Source organism: Camelina sativa, chromosome 7 (genome assembly GCF_030686135.1).
Source record: "Camelina sativa cultivar CO46 ecotype springtype chromosome 7, ASM3068613v1".
Classification (NCBI taxonomy): Eukaryota; Viridiplantae; Streptophyta; class Magnoliopsida; order Brassicales; family Brassicaceae; genus Camelina; species Camelina sativa.
The window spans coordinates 16408493-16428024 of NC_141886.1; the positions used below are offsets into that span (position 1 = coordinate 16408493).

The 19532-nt window shown below is 34.1% G+C and overlaps 4 protein-coding genes across 7 annotated transcripts; 2 read left to right on the top strand and 2 right to left on the bottom strand.

Annotated features, from left to right (window-relative positions):
- Window positions 1–2412: 2412 nt before the first annotated feature.
- On the bottom strand, window positions 2413–4626 carry LOC104701125 (cytochrome P450 72A13-like). Of its 4 annotated transcripts, none has more exons than XM_087456658.1 (4): window positions 3925–4141; window positions 3571–3818; window positions 3039–3418; window positions 2413–2956 (listed from the first exon to the last, which is right to left on the bottom strand). In XM_087456658.1, exons 1-4 carry the CDS (start codon window positions 4093–4095, stop codon window positions 2532–2534), a joined length of 1224 nt encoding a protein of 407 aa, XP_087312784.1. In that variant the 5' UTR covers window positions 4096–4141; the 3' UTR covers window positions 2413–2531. The 4 variants fall into 4 exon arrangements, with proteins under 4 accessions (XP_087312784.1, XP_087312783.1, XP_087312785.1 ...); XM_087456657.1 differs by having other exon boundaries at window positions 2413–2965; XM_087456656.1 differs by lacking the exon at window positions 2413–2956 and adding an exon at window positions 4239–4626 and having other exon boundaries at window positions 2957–3418.
- Window positions 4627–6413: 1787 nt separating this feature from the next.
- LOC109125016 (2-alkenal reductase (NADP(+)-dependent)-like) lies at window positions 6414–7504 on the top strand. Its single transcript, XM_019227240.2, has 2 exons — window positions 6414–6740; window positions 7203–7504. The coding sequence occupies exons 1-2, from the start codon at window positions 6507–6509 to the stop codon at window positions 7275–7277; spliced, it is 309 nt and encodes a 102-aa protein (XP_019082785.1). The 5' UTR covers window positions 6414–6506; the 3' UTR covers window positions 7278–7504.
- A 7636-nt stretch (window positions 7505–15140) lies between these two features.
- LOC104701127 (acyl carrier protein 2, mitochondrial) lies at window positions 15141–16766 on the bottom strand. Its single transcript, XM_010416769.2, has 2 exons — window positions 16280–16766; window positions 15141–15583 (listed from the first exon to the last, which is right to left on the bottom strand). Exons 1-2 carry the CDS (start codon window positions 16481–16483, stop codon window positions 15407–15409), a joined length of 381 nt encoding a protein of 126 aa, XP_010415071.2. The 5' UTR covers window positions 16484–16766; the 3' UTR covers window positions 15141–15406.
- A 252-nt stretch (window positions 16767–17018) lies between these two features.
- Window positions 17019–18546, top strand: LOC104701128 (uncharacterized). The gene is made up of 3 exons (XM_010416770.2): window positions 17019–17236; window positions 17440–17721; window positions 17825–18546. Exons 1-2 carry the CDS (start codon window positions 17153–17155, stop codon window positions 17701–17703), a joined length of 348 nt encoding a protein of 115 aa, XP_010415072.2. The 5' UTR covers window positions 17019–17152; the 3' UTR covers window positions 17704–17721; window positions 17825–18546.
- The last annotated feature ends 986 nt before the right edge of the window (window positions 18547–19532 follow it).

A 19532-nucleotide genomic window follows, 5' to 3' on the forward strand; every position in this document is an offset into this window, starting at 1 on the left:
TTTCATATATTAATATTTGGTTGCAACGACAAAAGTGAAGAAATATAAGTAGAAAGATTTTTGGTCACAATATTTTGAAGACAGTTGGGGTTAAAAACACATATCCTACATACTGAGATCAGGAGATATTTTTTCCTACGAAATAATGGTCATAGAGATAATGTACTTTTTTCGTAGAGTACAAAAGAAATAACAAATGGACGGAGAATAATGGAGGTGGACTTCCTTAATAGATAAATATATATTTTCTCCGTTTCATAATATAAGATGTTTAGAAAAGTATTTTTGTTTTATGATATAAGATATTTTCAAATTTCTATACAACTTTTAGATTAATTTTATATTTTATAATATGCAGTCTTGTTTATGATTGGTTAAACTTTCTAAAGTAGTTATATCTTAATATACATATTTTTATATATTTTGAAACGGAAGGAGTACATATTTTTCTTATATAATTTTGTTTCCAATATGGCAATACCTGTAAATCTGCAATGGAAGCATAACATGAAATTTCCTAAGAAAATTCTGAGAGTTGTTAATATCGTTATCTTTGCAGGTAAGTGAAACACGATGTAGGGCAAGTCTTTTTTATATATCTTTAATGCAAAAGGAGTCGCAGTGCTACTCTGAGGCGATAATTATCTCAAGGTAGCCCAACAACAAAGATGTTGCTAGGATTAATCCTGAAGAAGGTAAAATAGACATGATTACTAATATAAAAAATATTCAGAGACATTGATTAATAGAAAACAAATATCTAAAGAAAAAAACACCTGCTCTACAAAATCATTATAAAAAAGTGTGTTAGTTGTAACCATATTAAAATGTTAAAACTCATACATAGTTTACTTAAATATTATAGTATGAGTTTAAGATTCAAACTAATATACATTATCTAACATATATTAACATTCACCATCTCTCTCGTTTAAGCTGATTATGGATATACAGTACAATGATAATTTAAAGATATGAGCGTAATATATATATATATATATATATATATATTACGCTCATATCTTTAAATTATCATTGTACTGTAAATACCTAACATGTTGAGCCGGATCAGAATTTACAAGGATGAAGGCATGATCACTAAACTAGTTTTTTTTTTGTCGGCAAACAATTCCATTTCATTAAGTAATTAGAATACAAATGAAAGGAGTTTATCAGTTATATATAACATACATTTATAGAACCCAACCATAAGAGGACTTTTTTTTGTCTTGCTTCCTTAGCTAAGGTATCTATCTGCCAAGCTATTTCATGTCGTGGATATTAACTTGAAACTGTTGACACCATTCACCATTATAAGGATATCTTCTAGATGTCCCCTGTCTATCTATAGGACCTAGAGGTAAGTGTCTTCTATGTGGAGTTGCAAATTCCAAGTACTTATAGAGGATTTGTGAATCACCACAATATGTGACATTCTGATAGTTCAGTGTGTCTTCATTTGGATTATCGCCTCTTTTAGTCTATGGCTTCAGCCTCCAGTACTGAGTTGGTAGGTTCTATAGATTATAGAAGATGATCCCTTGACAATGTAGTTTCCTTGTGAATCATCAAGCGTCGAACCAGTTCCTGCTTTATGATTGGGGCTTATCCAAGACTCTTGGACCAAGAGGCATCTGTACAACAGCGATAAGGAGTAATATGAGGGGTGAGATGCGCATTGTGATGTTTTCCACATAAGGTAGTCTAGGAAAGCTTGGTGAATTATGTCAAGTATGCTCCATCTCTTGTTGTTGGAGATTAGATCATTACGCGCTTTCCAGATTCTTCAACCAATAAAAGGAAATAGTTGCTCCTTCTGGTTTGCTGCTTGTTGGAGAGATAGCAGGATTTGGAAATTTTATATAAGAGATTGATCTTCAGGGTGGATGACTTTGTGTAGCTCTTCTTCATTCTAGTTCCTAGCTTCATGAGATCTGAAACCATATAAGTTGATACACTTCATCACACATTGACACCATCTCTCTGCAAAACCAAGTTTTCTTAAGACAGCTTCAGTTATATAAGATAGGATATAAAAGTCACTAATGATAAGAAGCAATTTATCTCTTAAGAAAATTCGAATACAATACAAAATCAATAAAACACGTTCGCTACAACATTGTCATGTACACGTATAACAAAACGTGTATTACCATATTAAAATGTAAACATTCATCCGTACTTTGCATATATATACATTGATACATATATTAGCTAGGATTCAAAATAAAATAGATTACCTAACAAATATAAGAAATATAACGTTGAAGTGAAATTTCTTCATCTCCGTTGCTATAACTAATCATGGATATAAGGACGATATACTTGATATCTTCAGTGTTGACTGGTACAAACTACAAAGGTTCAAACCCCATGAGATTTGAATATAGTCTAAAAGACGATGGGTGAGCATGGTCTTTACCTTATCGAATATATATTACCTATAGATAAGGTGAGTTTTTTATTATGACATGGACTAGTTTCCTCAGTGCTATTAAGTTTATTTGACAACAACACATTGCGTTATAGAATTATAGCTTCTGAATGATAAGAGGAGCACCAAATTGTGGGTGAATGGTCATGGCTTCGTAAGGTGCGTGAACGTAGGAAGGAGAAATCTCGAAGGAGAATCTCTGTAGAATCAAAGCCATTGCCATCTTTGCCTCCAACAGGGCAAAATTCTGGCCGATGCATATCCTTGGTCCCCACGCAAAGGCAAAGAAGGAGACTTGGCATTTTGTTGCCTTTGAAAGACCGTCTTTGAACCTCTCGGGCTTGAAATCTGCTGCATCGTTGCCCCACAGTTCGGTGTCCCGTTGGACTAGCATAATAGGTAGACTAACCTGAACCCCAGCTGGTAGTGTCAAGTCTCCTAGCTTCATCTCTTTTTCAGTAGCTCGCATCAGCTGAACTACTGGAGGATATAGCCTTAATACTTCATATAATATCATTTTCATATGCAAGGGATCAAATCATTCAGAAAAAAATTAACAACACACAACAAAAGTACTGATAGGTTCTTAAGTTGGTTTTACATACAACTTTGAGCTGGTTAAGGCCTTCTGTATCTGGTTCCTTATCGCCGAAAATTTGCTTCACTTCTTCTCTTGCACGAACCTGCCAGTCTTGGTGTTGGCTTAACAGAACCATTGTCCAAACCAAAAGTACTGAAGTACTGAAGTACTGAAGATGTCCAAACCAATAGAACATCTTGCACTCTTCTATCACTTCCTCAATGCTCAATCCATTTCCTTTCGCTTGACCCATATTTGACTCAAGAAGTATACCCAACAGATCGTCGTTTGGTGCTTCCCCTTCTTCTCTCCCCCTTATCCTTTTGTTAACGATCCCTCTCAGTATAACTTGGATCTCTCTAGATGCTGCTTTCATCCTTCTATTAAGCTTTGTTGGGAGATAACTATGCAAACACAACAAACAAAAAAACAAAAAAGAAAAAAACAGAGAATATGGTTCATAATATCTAATAGATTGCAACGCTAAAAGACGGTGAGTCAAGCTCTAAAGGGATTATTCGAAAACCATACAACTTGAGAATTTATCTTTCTTTACCTATGTCCAAGGATAAAACCTTTCCGAAAAGCTTGTATAACGAGCTCAGCTAGTTCTGCCTGGAGCTCAAATATCCTATGTCCTTCTTTGTAGCTGCTACCAAAAGCAGTTCGAGAGATCACATCTGAAGTCATATTCACAAGCCAAGGCCAAACATCCACCTCGCATGGAAACTTTTTATTGGAAACTAACTTATCCCATTCGTCAACAACCTCACTGCAGCTCTGGTGAAACGCTGGTACCATATTCTATACATAAAAGCAGAGGACACAAATCCGAGTGAACACATACATTCATACACACATAAAGAAAAGCTAACATGTTTCGGAACTACGGAAGATAAAGCCTTTAAACCTTGATTTTCTCAAGGTTGAAAGCCGGATTGATGATTCGTCGGTGTTTCGCCCATTTATCCCCATCATAGTTAGCGAGTCCAGTTTCTATCAATCTGAGCAAAGGGAACGTATGAAGCTTCGGGAAGTCGTAAACGCTGTTGAGCACTTCCTTGATTAGCTCAGGATCCATTATAGTGATGAATGGTATAGGTCCAAGCCATGTAAAGAAATCTTTCCTGTTCCAACCACATAGAGATAACAAAAAACTGAGACCTTTTCAAGATCACATACTTTTGAATAGTTTTGTTCTAAACAGAGTGGAAAAAAACCTACCGTGAGTCTTAAGCATTTGCAAGAGATAAGGCAAAACACGTGGTGTGATAACATCCGTTAGTTTGATGGGTTTGGATCTAGCCTCCATCATCATGCTAAAACTCTTCTTCATGTCGCCGACAAGAGGCGTGTAAGGAGTTCCGGCAAGACCTTGTCCTCTCAGGTTACTCTCAAGCATCTTAGGTTTAAACCAAACCTAGTTCAAAGTTCTCCATACCCACCACGCCACAACAGCTATAGCTACTGAAATTGTTATTGACGCTACTGATATCTCCATTTTCATTTCCCAGAGAGAGGATTTGAGAACATTCGCACTGTTAACTCTTTTATTGTGACTTGTGAACGTTATTGATCTTTTGCTCTACTGTCACAGTCATATATTGGCCATAAGAAGTGCAAGTAGCTTTTTTAGATTAGTTTGAAAATAAACTGTATGCGATAGAAAGTGGAGATATATTGGCCATAAGTTGTGTTGACGTTTCTTTATCAGTTGTCACTCACCACCATTCATGTGTTTTTGGTTTTTTCTACCAAAGAGTTGAAATGTTGTCCTTTTTTATAGGCCTTTTTTCGTCTAAGAAAATGACTAGAATGACAACAACAATCATGAAAAGATGAATAATGAAGGAAGTAAGCATGAAAAACTATGCCTACAATATGCTTCTACCAAAAAAAAACTGTGTCCGTTAAGTTTATGTGAAAATAAAGAATCAAAATATGATGAAATGGGATGAAAACTAAAAAAATTTACATTAGAAATTCAAAACCATGTCACTATGTCACAATACAGAAAAAAACAAAAAAACTATATATGTAATTTCAGCAGAATCATAAAACTAAATTATATTAATTTGAAAAATATAAGCAAAATATGATGAATGAAATGGAAAAATTAAGTTAGACAGAGGAAAGGAAAATATAGAATGTTAAAATATAGATTGAATGATATGTTAAACCAAAAAAAAAAAGGAGGAATGATATTGGTAAATTGTTATCCATATTCATTATTACTAGATTTTAACCTGCGGGACTATTTTTAAAAATTAAAATATTAAAAAATTAAATTGTATTTATTTGTTTATATATATATATATATATATTCAGTTTTATCATTGGTTATAACCCGTAATCACAAATTTTCTTATATATGTGAGATAATATTATTACGTGTACTATTTTCAAATCCAGAAATAATATTTAGAAAACCATATAATCAAAAATAAAATATTACAGTATCATTAATTTAACTTTATAAATAATTAGAATTGATAAAATAGTTTTTTAAAGATTTTTTAGAAAGATTTGTTCAATAATCTTTAATATACAATTTCACAAATTATATGCACATCAATTATAGTTATTAATTAAAATAAATTTAGATAATTTTATGAATATTTGATTATAAAGATATGCTAATTTTTTTTTAAACCTACGCTCTTTGAATAAAACATTATTAAAAATGGTCATTTTCTAAGTTATAAAACTACAAAAAGTTGAAACATCTTAGCTACTAATTATCGGTATATATAGGGGAGGAGATGTTTACAGTATGTTTTTAGGTTTTAAGTAAAAAAATAAAAACTAATATTTTCTAAAAATTTAAGAAATATTTGTTTAAACAATTAATATATTTTTTTTACAGATTAACAATTATTCTATAGATTGTCTTCTAAAATATAATTGACCCACAAATAGAAAACCAAATCAAAGATCTAACTTAAAATGTGCAAATCTTGGTTGTTGTAATTTAACTTTTTAAATTATGATATTAACGAATTTAAAAAATAATTTTAATCCAAAATAGCTAATGTTGTAATTTAAAACTTTAAATTATGATATTAAAAAATCTAGAAAATAATTTTAATCTAAAATAGCTAATGATATTAACAGCTTTGATATTTATTAATGAAAGTATAATAATTATGTTTCCAAAACTACAATGTAATTAAATTAGGATCCGAATTTTATGGAAAATTGTGTCTAATATTAGATTTGTAACAGTAATTAATATATTTAATATTAGTTCTGATTTTGGAAAATCGGTCAATCATTTTAATATTTTAGTTTAAATTTTATAAATTAAATTTAAATACTAATGATATTCCTTGTAAATACGTGTGAACTTCAGAATTTATTTCATAAATGTCTCTAAAAATGTATATATAGATCGTTTTACCAAACTCGATCCTAAAAAACCAAAACCAAATCATCTCTTGCAACAAAACTTGCTACTCCTCACCATTCTTTATCACATACTCAAAAACAAAAATGGAACAAGTTGAAATGGTACAGAACAAGAAAGTGATATTGAAGAAGTATGTAGATGGTATTCCTAAAGAAGAAGACATGGAAGTGAAGCTTGGGGAGACGATTGAGCTTAAAGCACCAAAAGGGTCTTCTTGTTTCCTCGTTCAAAATCTCTACTTGTCATGTGATCCTTACATGAGAGGTCGTATGCGTGACTTCCACGGTTCCTACTTGCCGCCTTTTGTTCCCGCTCAAGTATAATATTATTATACTTTACATTTTCAAGTTTTTTGTCAATTGCTTCTGTGATTGGTGTTTTTGGGTATTGTTTTGTTCTTTGGAAAATAAAATTTTGAAGATGGGTGTGTAAACATTGTACTGGTGCTATAGAGAGTTTTTTGCACACCAAGTGTTCGATGTTTTGACGGAACTTGTGAATGTATATAGAAATGCTCCCAAGTCTTGAGAACTATGTTGTTTGATTGGTCAATTGTTCATAATTGAAGAGGGATGTGTAATTATTGTATTTGTGCGGTAGAGAAATTATGCACACCAGTTGTTCGATGTTTTGGTAATCTCGAATGTATCATATTCTTGTTTTATTGGTAATTTTTATTCATATTCTTGGATGACTCTTTTACATGGTTCTTGGCTTGACTTTTCCGTTGTTATATACTCTGTATTAAGCGTATTGATAGTTTTGTGGTATTGATGCAGCTTATCCAAGGGTTTGGTTTAGCAAGAGTGATAGAGTCTGATGATGTTAATGTTGGAGTAAGCTTAAAATGGTAACTAGTCCTAGTTCTATTACAGTTTGGATATTAAAGAGATAAGGATTTGCTAGGAGTTGTCTAGATATGTGAGGATTCCTATTAGGATTAGGATTAGCAAAGTGGTATATAAGGATGTGTTGGGATGTGACACAACTTATAAGGTTTGAGAGAGAAAGAGAGATTGAGAGCTTGAGTTTTTGAGAGAGTTTTCTTAAGCTAATATAAAGGAGATATACTTTATATAAATCTTGTGTTCTTAAAGCAAACTTTGTTCTATATTTGGTATCAGAGCAGAGCAAGTTGATGTATGCAAACACAAATCAACAAACGAATCAAAACCAGCAGTACAAGGACTACAATGGAGATTTTGGAGGTTACAGAGGAAGAGGTCGTGGAGGTAGGTTTGGAAACAGAGGACGAGGAAGAGGACGTTTTGGAGGAAGAGATATGTCACAAGTTGTCTGTTTTAGATGCGATCAAACTGGTCATATGGCTTTTAATTGTCCAGATCGACTACTTAAGCTGCAAGAGACACAAGAAACGGACAACAAAGACACGGAGGATGCAGACGAGCTTCTAATGCATGAAGTAGTTTACTTAAATGAAAAACGAGTTGTACCTAGTAAGTTTGAGACTAGTAAAGATGGGGATAGCACTTGGTACCTTGATAATGGTGCCAGCAATCACATGACCGGAGATAGAAGATATTTTGAGAAGCTTAATCTGTCTATTACAGGGAAGGTTCATTTTGGTGATGATTCTCGAGTCGACATAAAGGGAAAAGGGACAATTGTTTTCATAGATCAGAATGGGAAGCAAAGGGAGATGACTGGTGTTTACTTCATCCCAGATTTAAAAAGCAACATCATCAGTCTTGGACAAGCTACAGAGTCCGGTTGTGACATACGATTAAGAGGGAAATATTTGACAATAAGAGACCAAGAAGGAAGACTCCTTGTCAAAACAGAGAAGTCTAGGAACAGGCTTTACAAAGTTCAAATGGGATTGCGAGATAATGCTTGCCTTTATCTTACAGAGATAAGTGAATCAGGTAAATGGCATGCGAGGATGGGACATGTGAACTTTGTAACCCTAGGAACAATGTTAGGAAAAGAATTAGTTCTTGGAGCACCAAAATTGTCAGTAAAAAAAGAGATTTGTAGTTCATGTTTGCTTGGAAAGCAAACTAGGCATGAGTTTCCACAAGAAACTGTCTTTCGAGCCACAAAGAAGTTAGAGCTGTTACATGGAGACCTTTGTGGACCAATAACACCAAGCACAGCAGCAGGAAATAGGTATGTCTTTGTGATCATTGATGACTTCTCTAGATATATGTGGACTGTGTTACTAAAGGAGAAAGGAGAAGCATTTGAGAAATTTCAAAAATTCAAAGCTGTTGTGGAGAAAGAAGCTGGGGAAACCATACAGGTTTTCAGAACAGATAGAGGAGGAGAGTTTGTATCTCAAGAGTTTAATTCCTTTTGTGAAGCTTCTGGCATAAAAAGGCAACTAACAACACCATATACACCACAACAGAATGGTGTTGTTGAAAGGAGAAATAGGACTTTGATGGGAATGACTAGAAGCATTTTAAAACATATGCATATGCCAAATTATCTTTGGGGAGAAGCTATTAGGCATTCGACATATCTTATCAACAGAATAGCAACTCGAGCTTTGAAGGAGAAGACCCATATGAATGTTTTCGAGATCAAAAGCCTACAGTTCAGCATATTAGGATATTTGGCTGCATTGGTTACGCAAAGGTAGAAAGACCGAGTTTAAGAAAACTTGATGATAGAACTCGTATTCTGGTTCACTTGGGAACAGAACCAGGGTCTAAGGCGTACCGTTTGCTTGATCCACAGACAAAGAAAATTGTTGTCAGTCGTGATGTTGTGTTTGATGAAACAAAAGGATGGCATTGGTCTCAAGATTTCTCTGCAGAAGAAAGTGATAAAAGTTTTAAGAATAACTATGGCATTTTTGGAAACCACGGTCTTCAAGAAGGTGATGAGACTACTGAGAATGAACAGATTCCTGAAGATGCATAGAGTCAGAAAGAGATAGGTTCGGGTGATGTCTTGGATTCACAAGAGCAAACGGTTAAGGTTGAGACACAACAACCTGCATTCACAAGTACAAACCAACCTGCGACTGCAGGTCAACCTGCAGTTTCCACAGAGCCAGAGTTAAGAAGATCAGAACGGGTGAGAGCTACACCAAAACATCTTGAAGACTATGTCCTGTTTGCAGAAGAAGAAGGCGAGTATATGCTTTTGTGTATCAACGGTGAACCTGCAAGTTTTGCACAAGCTAGCGAGTCCAAGGAGTGGATAAATGCTTGTGAGGATGAAATAGGATCAATAGAGAAGCTTAGAACTTGGGATCTTGTTGATTTACCCATTGGAGCAATACCAATTGGTTTTAAATGGGTGTTTAAGCTTAAGAGAAATTCTGATGGAAGTATCAACAAATATAAAGCCAGGTTAGTAGCAAAAGGATATGTGCAAAAATATGGTGTTGATTTTGAAGAAGTTTTTGCACCAGTTGCCAGGATTGAGACCATAAGACTTCTAATTGATCTAGCAGCTTCACATGGTTGGGAAATACATCACCTAGATGTAAAGACTGCTTTTCTTCATGGAGAACTCAAGGAAACAGTTTATGTTAGTCAACCAGAAGGATTTGAGATAGCAGGAAAAGAAGGAAAAGTCTACAAACTTAACAAAGCTTTGTATGGTTTAAGGCAGACACCTAGAGCATGGAATGATAAGCTAAATCAAATCTTGGAGGAGTTGCGATTTGTGAAATGTTCGAAAGAACCTTCTGTGTACCGAAAAGATGTTGGTAAAGATCTTTTGATCATTGGAGTCTATGTTGATGATTTATTTGTCACTGGAACAAGCTTAGGAGTGATTAACAAATTTAAGAAGGAGATGGCTGATAAATTTGAAATGAGTAATCTTGGGAAACTATCCTATTATTTGGGAATACAGGTTTGTCAGCACCAAGATGGGATAACATTAAGTCAGGCCCGGTATGCTCACAAGATCCTTGAGGAAGCAGGGATGTCTAACTGTAATTTAGTTCTTATTCCGATGGAGACAGAGTTAAAGTTGTCAAAAGCAGAGGATGAAGAAGAGATTGATGCAACTCTGTATAGGAAGAATGTGGGGTGTCTACGCTACTTGCTACACACTAGACCGGATTTATCCTATTGTGTGGGAATATTGAGTAGATACATGCAAAGTCCAAGGCATTCGCATGGTGTTGCAATGAAGCACTGCCTTAGATACTTAAGGGAACTATTCATTTTGGTTTGTCTTATGGAAGATCGAAGGTACCAAGATTGGTTGGTTACTGTGACAGCAGCCATAATATTGATCCTGATGATGGACGAAGTACTTCAGGATACATATTTTATCTTGGTAAGAGTCCTATCACATGGTGTTCACAGAAACAAGATGTGGTGTCTCTATCTTCTTGCGAAGCAGAGTTTATGGCAGGGACTGAGGCTGCAAAACAAGCGGTTTGGTTGCAGGATCTGTTGGTCGAGATCACCGGAGCTGCGGAAGAGAAAGTGACTATTCTGATTGATAATCAATCAGCAATAGCTCTTACTAAGAACCCAGTTTTCCATGGGAAAAGTAAACATATTCACCGACGCTATCACTTCATAAGGGAACGAGTGGAGAGTGGTCAAATTGAGGTGCTACATATTCCGGGAAATGAGCAGAGAGCAGACATTCTTACAAAGGCATTGGACAAGAACAAGTTCAAAGTAATGAGAGATCTTTTGGGAGTTCAAGACTTGTCAAGACAGAGCTTCAAGCTTAAGGAGGAGATTGTTGGAGTAAGCTTGAAGCAAGCTTAAAATGGTAACTAGTCCTAGTTCTATTACAGTTTGGATATTAAAGAGATAAGGATCAAATGTCTAGGAGTTGTCTAGATATGTGAGGATTCCTATTAGGATTAGGATTAGCAAAGTGGTATATAAGGATGTGTTGGGATGTGACACAACTTATAAGGTTTGAGAGAGAAAGAGAGATTGAGAGCTTGAGTTTTTGAGAGAGTTTTCTTAAGCTAATATAAAGGAGATATACTTTATATAAATCTTGTGTTCTTAAAGCAAACCTTGTTCTATAGTTAACTATAAGCCGGGCGACATAATCTCTGGGATTATAGGTTGGGAAGAATACAGTTTGCTTCGTAGTTCAGATAGCCTGCAGTTGAGAAAGATTCTGTCAGATGAAGATATTCCACTTTCTTATCATCTTGGACTTCTCGGTATGTATGACCTCATCCTCGCTTTGATCTAAACAGTTTGAGCTCACCATTACCAGACCCTATAGTTTGTTAGTTCTCTGATTCTTCTCACTTTTGACAGGGATGGCTGGATTTACAGCATATGCAGGGTTTTACGAGATTTGCTGTCCGAAGAAAGGGGAGAGTGTTTTTGTCTCTGCAGCATCAGGAGCAGTAGGACAACTTGTAGGACAGCTTGCTAAGTTACACGGCTGCTATGTTGTTGGGAGTGCCGGTAGTAAGCAAAAGGTTATTATTACTCTAGTCTCTAAACTAATGATTAGGAACTCTTGTTACTTGACTTGTCTTTGTGAAGTAACTTTTTGTGGACATTATTTCAGGTTGATCTTCTTAAACACAAGCATGGGTTTGATGAAGCTTTTAACTACAAGGAAGAGGCTGACCTTGATGCTGCTTTAAAGAGGTAATTCCAAGATTCAACCTAACGGATCAATTACCTTAATAGTCTCACTCGTTCGTTCTCCTGCATACCATCATTGTTTTGGGAAACGTGAAACCTGTTTGATTTGTTAAAAGGTCACTTATGATGTAATGCTTGTCTTGAGGTCATTATGGCTTGTATCTCTAGGCTTTTAATTATGCCATAAGGAACTTAATTTCACCATCATTGCAACTCTATTTACACATCTTATCAACACTGTGTCACTCTAGTTAGACAAAGAAAAACAGAAACAATCACAAGACAACATTTCCATAAAGGTAATAGTAAGATACTCTGATTATGCCACTTACAGTGATTTCTTGTGGCTAGCTCTACGGAATGAGATAAGTATCGTGCATACCGTGACTGAAATGTTTCTTTATCTTACTAACAGGTACTTCCCGGAGGGGATCAATATCTACTTCGACAACGTGGATGGATCCATGCTTGATGCAGCTCTCCTCAACATGAAGGTCCGTGGGAGAATCGCGCTTTGTGGAATGGTATCTTTGCAAAGCCTCTCAAGCTCATCACAAGGAATCAACAACCTATTCAACGCGATCCCTAAACGCGTAAGATTATAAGGGTTCTTGCAGAGCGATTACCTCCATATTTTCCCACAGTTTCTCGAACATGTCAAGGGATATTACAAGGAAGGGAAGATTGTGTACATCGAAGATATGTCTGAAGGAATCGAGCTTGCTCCTGCTGCACTTGTTGGGCTATTTTCTGGGAAAAACATTGGTAAACAAGTTGTTCGTGTTGCTAATTAAGGAGTGATTTGTTTCTAAATGTATATTGCATTATCTGTAATATCTTCTTGCCAAGTAAAGCAAAAGGTCTTGTGAATCCACTAGTTGAGGAAGGAAGTGTGTGTTTCACGAACGTGGTCTTGTAGATTTCAATTGGCTAATTGCGGGTATTATTAACATGTAGCATTCTCGGTGTGTCCCTCATCTTCGCACATGCCGGGTGTTATAGAGTGGTCTAATGGTTCGTCAATGCAAATTTCCTTTGTTCAACCTGCATCTGAAAACGATTGGCCTAAGAACATGATTTTTAGTCTAAACCTTTTTTTGTCGTTTCCCTGAAATTTTTACTATTTGTGTAAGATATCACTAGGTGATCCTGTGCTAGAGCACGGGATTAAATATTTTGTTAGTTACTTTTTTTTTGTAATTTTTTTTTGTAATGTAGTTTTTTATTTGATTTATTTTCTTTGTTTATATAGTGTTTATTTGTATATTTGGGGTTATACAGTAAATTGGAAATCTTAATAGAGTGAGTAGTTTGTAGAATGTAGCTTTTCACGGAAACATATACACCGTAATAGTGGATAGTAGTTTTGTAAGAGAATAGACACTCCGCAATATTGTATAGTAGTTTTGTAAGAGGATAGACACACCGCAATATCAGATAGTAGTTTTGTAAGAGGATGAGTTTTTTTTTATTTTGGTTTGTCGTCAAAAGAGGAGAAGTTGCTTGTTAAATTTTAGTGTGAGATATTTCAATAGCTAGGAAACCATTGTATTTATAGTGAGATTAGGTATATTTAGGTTATCATTTAGAAGTTAATATTTATTATATCAAATCTCAGAAAAATTGTAAAAATACATGTTTTAACGGGTTTAACTTAAACTTTTTTTATATTTTAAAAATTTTAAGAGTAAAAATATTAATATTACTTAAATATTTTATAGACTTAAATATATTATAATATTTTAAACTTTCGACGGAGTTCAAATATTTATAATAATTTAAACATTATAAAAATTTAAATATTTATAATCTTTTCAACTTTTTTTAAAAAAACGTAAATATATTATAATATGTTTACTTTTTAAAGGTTTAAATATGCTCAAATATAGAACAAAATTAAATTGTTAAATTTGGATACCTGATAAATCAAGCGTCCTGCTCATTTGTACTCAAAACATATTAGTCATATATTTATAGTGATTATGAACCATATTCCAAAATATTTAGTCGATGTGGGATATACAGTACATATTTTCTGTAAATTAGTTTACAACTTTACATATATATAATTTCTACGTTTTTTATTCTTTCCATCTATACTAATCATAATTAATTACTATAATTTCGTTAAGTAAATATTGAAAAATCTAAACTGAATGATGATTTGTTTTTATTTAATTGTATTAAGTTGATTTGTTGTTTCCGTAAATATCTCACAATATAAAAGCAAATCAAATAAGTTTACATATATATACAATTTCATATTTAATCTATTGATTATTTTGGAAGCAACAAAGTCACAATCCATAAGTATTAAAGATTTCTCATTATTATTAATATTCGTAATAATTATAGGGATTAAGTATGATAGTAGTTAATATTTGATATTATTGAAGTCATTAAATAATCGGATACCAGTTTCCTTATTTATAGGGATGATACCTCTGTTTAGTTGTGTGAATAATTATTCTTAAATCAAACCAAATACACGATCCGAATATTATAATCCTGGATTACAAACGGATCCGCGAGTTTTATTCCTTCTATTACCGGGTTAAAGAGGATCCGCGTCCCGACCCAGTCGTAATTAAGTGGGCGATTAAGGGGTATATTGGTCATTTATTGAAATCGAAACTATATGGTAATTTAATTAAATTAAGTGATTCTCTAATCATTTTTAATGAAAAATGTACCAAAACAAAGTCATGGTCCAATTTGAGTCTAGTGGGTATTTACATTATAGATTCTAATTGAAGCAAAATGCTTACTATAACTATTTAAAGGTTTCTTATAATAAAAGCAAAAGATATTAATTATGTTTGAAGAAGTTTAGCTGCTCAAGCTTAAGCTATAGGTCTACTATAACTAGCCTAGGATTGAATGCAGCTATTGTAGCTGTTGTGAGTTGGTTTGACTTTGATAGCCATTAGTTAGGGATGAATTTATAGGGCCTATCTCTGCAGATTGTTGAAGGGGAGAATGGTTTTTTGAAGGTTTGGTCATTTGGTTGAAGTTTCATTAGCTTTGTTCTTATTTATCTTAGTATGTTATAAAACATGAGTCAAATGTAAATACGTTCCATCTAAATGAATGCTAAATTAGAAAAAGGAATTTCTTATGAGACACGAGCCTACAATACTTGGAGGGATCTCGTTTATAAAGTGCAGCAAATGTCTGGTGCATATATCTAATAAGAAATATTAAGAACATCAAAGTTCCTTGAACGACCTCGTAAATCATGCGGAAACACATCTAATACTTATGAAACCAAGAGTAGTAGAGACAAAAAAACAAAAGCTTATGCATTCTCATGACAAAAAGAAAATGTTGTTTGCTTCTTTACTTTTTATTAGGCTTAATCGAATCTGTGGACACAGCCGAGGCATGCATGAACACGCAGAAGAATTTGTTTTCTCTTTTCACTTAGCCTGAGGATGAGATGCAATAAAGTCAACGGCTAGATTGATGGAATGGATCTTGTCTGCTTCAAGATCAGGGATCTCAAACCCAAATTCCTCCTCCAATGCCATCACAACTTCCACAGTGTCCAAACTGTCCAACCCGAGATCGTTTTGGAAATGGGATTTTGGTGAAACCTGCAACAACAGTAGGAAATGGATTATTAGTACATAGTTCAAGCCATGTCATAGCAGACTAGAGAGCACTAAAACTGGAGAGACTGAGACTTCAGATGTAGATGACAAATGATTCGTTCAGATAGAGCCTCTAAGTTCTTGTTTAGTTGTCGTTCAAGAGAGCTAAGAAGCACTACATAAACACCCAAACACAAAGCCTAGAGTAAAAGAATGCACAAAAAGCTTACTCAGCTAAACTTCTGAAAAGCTTCAAAGATACTACACATACAAGATTGATATAACTCCTAATAAAAAGATAACTGAGATAGATGAGATGAGCTATCACTAGTAAGAGAACAGTCAAATGGAGTTTATCATTAGCTACAACCACCGAATAGAGAAAACAGGAAACCACCCAAACAAGTAAGTATGAGCAAAAAAGTTTCCAAATTGTTGCAATGTAGATACTCAAAAGTACGTACAGAATCACCCAAAAGGGCTAAAAGAAAGTAACCCAAAACTCTCAACACGAAAAAAATTTATCCTTTGTTCTCTCGCAAGTAAAAGTAAAATTTGCAGAATCCTAACTTCTCTCTACAGTCAATCAAAACTTTATAAATTCATCTAGATAAGCTTCATTTCTAAGGTCTTACTCTCACTCATCAACCAAATTCAAATAGCAAAAAATGAAAAGTAAAGAAATGGGTCGGATCGTACCTTAGAAGGATCGACTTTTTGGAAGTTTTTGACGACGGAGAGAACGCGATCTGTGACCTCAGATTTGTCAAGGAAAGAGCCTCTCACTTCCTCCGAGAAACGGCGGAGAAGAACGGAGAAAGGGAGTGCACATTCTCTAGGGTTTTGAATTGTTGGATTCACGTTGACCCTCAGGTATCTAAGCAAAGCACCTCTCGCCGCCATTGCTCTGTATTGAAAGTAAAAAACCTAGAAAGTTTCTTCTGCTGTGGCTCTCCAAAGGAGAGAGATCTGCTTGTTTTTGATATACAATGAAAACGACGTCGCTACGATTTTTAGTGGGCTTTTTTGTATTTCTCATTCGAGCCCATTAACTCTGGACTCTTAAGTGTTTTAATCTAGTATCAGTATGAACTCAAAAGACTGCAAGTATGTTTGTACGACACAGTCTTAAATTCTTGTCATTGATCTATTGTTTGTTTTTATGGGTTATAAATTTTTGATGTCTGGTATTTCTTTTTTTTTTTTAACTTCACTATTCTAAAAGCTGCTAAGAAAATATCTTTGGGGGATGTCATCAAAAAGAATCAGATCCTTGGAAAAAAAGAAGAAGAAGCTGTTTTATTACAATTGGTATGGTTTTGTATCATTTTGATTCGATATTGGTGTGGGTAATGAAGTGGGAGAAATAAAAAGAGTAGTAAAAAAATAAAAGACCCCACCTTATTCCCCTCAATAAAAACAAAAAACACAATAAATGTTATAACCAAAAATAATTGAAAAAAGTAGCTCGAGAGGAGTTAGAGAAGTAGAGGAAGAAGAAATTTGCTACTTTACCCAAAATCCCTAACCACATAAACCCCATCAAAAAAGAAAAGAAATATAAAAATAAAAATGAGAGCTTTAGAAGTATCGAAGATCTCTGTTGTTGTTTCGTTGCTTCTTCTCTTCTCAATCTTCATCAGTTCCAGTCACCAGGTGAGTCCTTTTTTTTTTTTTACCAATTTCGACCTCTCTGCTTTAGATCCCTCTTAAAGCTCTCTTCTTTTTCATCTGGGTGTTTCTTAATTTGTCAAAAAATCAAACCTTTAACTTAAGCTGAACTCAAAGTTTTGACCATTCTTTAGCTTTTTTTTGTGTGTGTTCTGATTTGGAAATTTTTACTGTTTGGAATTTGTTAGGTAAATGAGGTGTCACCATCATCATCTGAAGGAGAGATGAAGATGATGCCATTGATGGAGGAGAAGTTTATGGTGATGAATGAAACAAGAAGGAAGCTTGGGAGTTTTCAGATATGTTCAGTTTGTACTTGTTGTGGTGGTGCTAAAGGTCTTTGCTTGCCTTCACCTTGTTGCTATGCAATTAACTGCAACATCCCTAATAGACCTTTTGGTTACTGCTCTTTCACTCCCAAAACTTGCAATTGTTTTGGCTGCCATATCTGAGATCTCTCTTCTTTCATTGTAAGTTTCTAATTTTCTTCTTCTCTGTTGTTGTTCTTTGGTTTTTCCTTTCTCACTTTCCTTGTATTTTGACGTTTTGGGTTCTGATTTATTGTGAATCCAGGCTAGAGAATGGTGTGAATCTGAATCTTGATTCATCTGCAAGTGTGAAAGAGAAGAATATCTGTTCTTTGTTTGGTTCTTTTTTTATTTTTGTCTATAATTTTATTTTGAGTCTTCATTAAATTTCATTACCTACTATCTCAGCAACATCATCATCCTCATTAATTAAATGGTCTTTTTCTGCATTTTTAAGGGTTTTTTTTTTTGAGAATCTAGTTCACACTTCAAGCAAGATTTTGTGCTTTTTTTTTTCTTCTCTCTTCAATCAATTCTCTATCTGTCTTTCTTTCTTTTTTTCATTCTCTTGTTTGCTTATGTGTGTTAAGAATTTAGCATATTTTGGAAAGAGTCATTTTTTTGGTTAAGCTGGCAATTAGGTTTAATATTTAATGTGGTGATGATGATGGTGTTGATGGTGATGGTGATGGTGGTGATAATGAAGCTATTAAAGTTTTTTAAGTCTTTGTAATGAGTGATATGTTAAGAAAAAATATTGGATCAAGTATTAGTGCTCTGTTATGATCTGATAAGATCTAAGTGTTTCTTTTAGTTTTAAAATAGAGAGTAAAAAAAGAAAAAAGAAACAATTATTCATCTTCAAGTGCAGAGAGAGAGAGAGACTAGACAATGTCTTTGGATATGTTTTTATTTTATTCACAGTGCAAAAGAGACACTGTTATTATTGTAAGAGATGTTTTAAATCAAATGTTTGTTCCAACTCTCTCTCTATTGTGTAGCATATTTAATTTGCAAGATCTGTAAATTTAATTACTAATTGTTCAATATTATTCACACATGGGACATCTTAAAGTTGTCTTTGGTGATAAATTAGTCAATATGTGTTAAGTGTTTAGAGTGTTGACCTGACCACAGCTAGCAGCTTCCCCGTGATTGATTGGCTTTTATTAAATCGCACAGTTTGCATTTATATTCACAGGTATGTTTCATTAAACCCTAAACTGTTATCGTAAATATTAATAAATAAACTCAGATATAAGATAAAATTTAAGATACTAATTCTGTCTACGGTACACAGTCTATGGGTAATTAAAATGTCCGAGAACAGAATTTTGTTCACATTAGAACATTGATCAACTCAAAAGTAACCCCTACACTACATTTACACTGTCTGGTCAGTCTTAAGAAGTGATGTTTGAGTTAAGCTCTAACTCCAGATTGGTCGGACACCCTCTCTCACCTTACCACATCAAGATACCATATACCCCTGTGGAGGTAGAGGAACTCTCGAAGGTAACCGTGGTTGTATCGCCTCGCCTCATCTTACATAAAAGATTGATAAGGCGATGAGAGACAAAATCAATTCGTTGGACCACTAATATTGCTCAATAAAATAATCATATATATATAACTTGTTCTAAAAGCCTTTTAAAATCAAATACTACTAGACAAGTCTCGGCACTTGATTGATCTTATTATATTCGGAGTTTCGTACTATGCTTGCTATGAAATATATGAGTTAGTCATGGTTATTTATGACACAAAGATATCAAAATTTTCTTTTATATTTGAAATTGTATCTTGTTTTATGATAAGGTTTTTATCATTAAAATTTCTAGTTGTAGCGGTAGTTTAGCTCTTCCCTATAAGTGATTTTTAATGTTATTCTCCAGTAATAAAATTATTGATGTGGAAGCCTCTTATCAAAGGAACAACATTTTATTAATGTTTTGTTTATAGAGATTCAACCA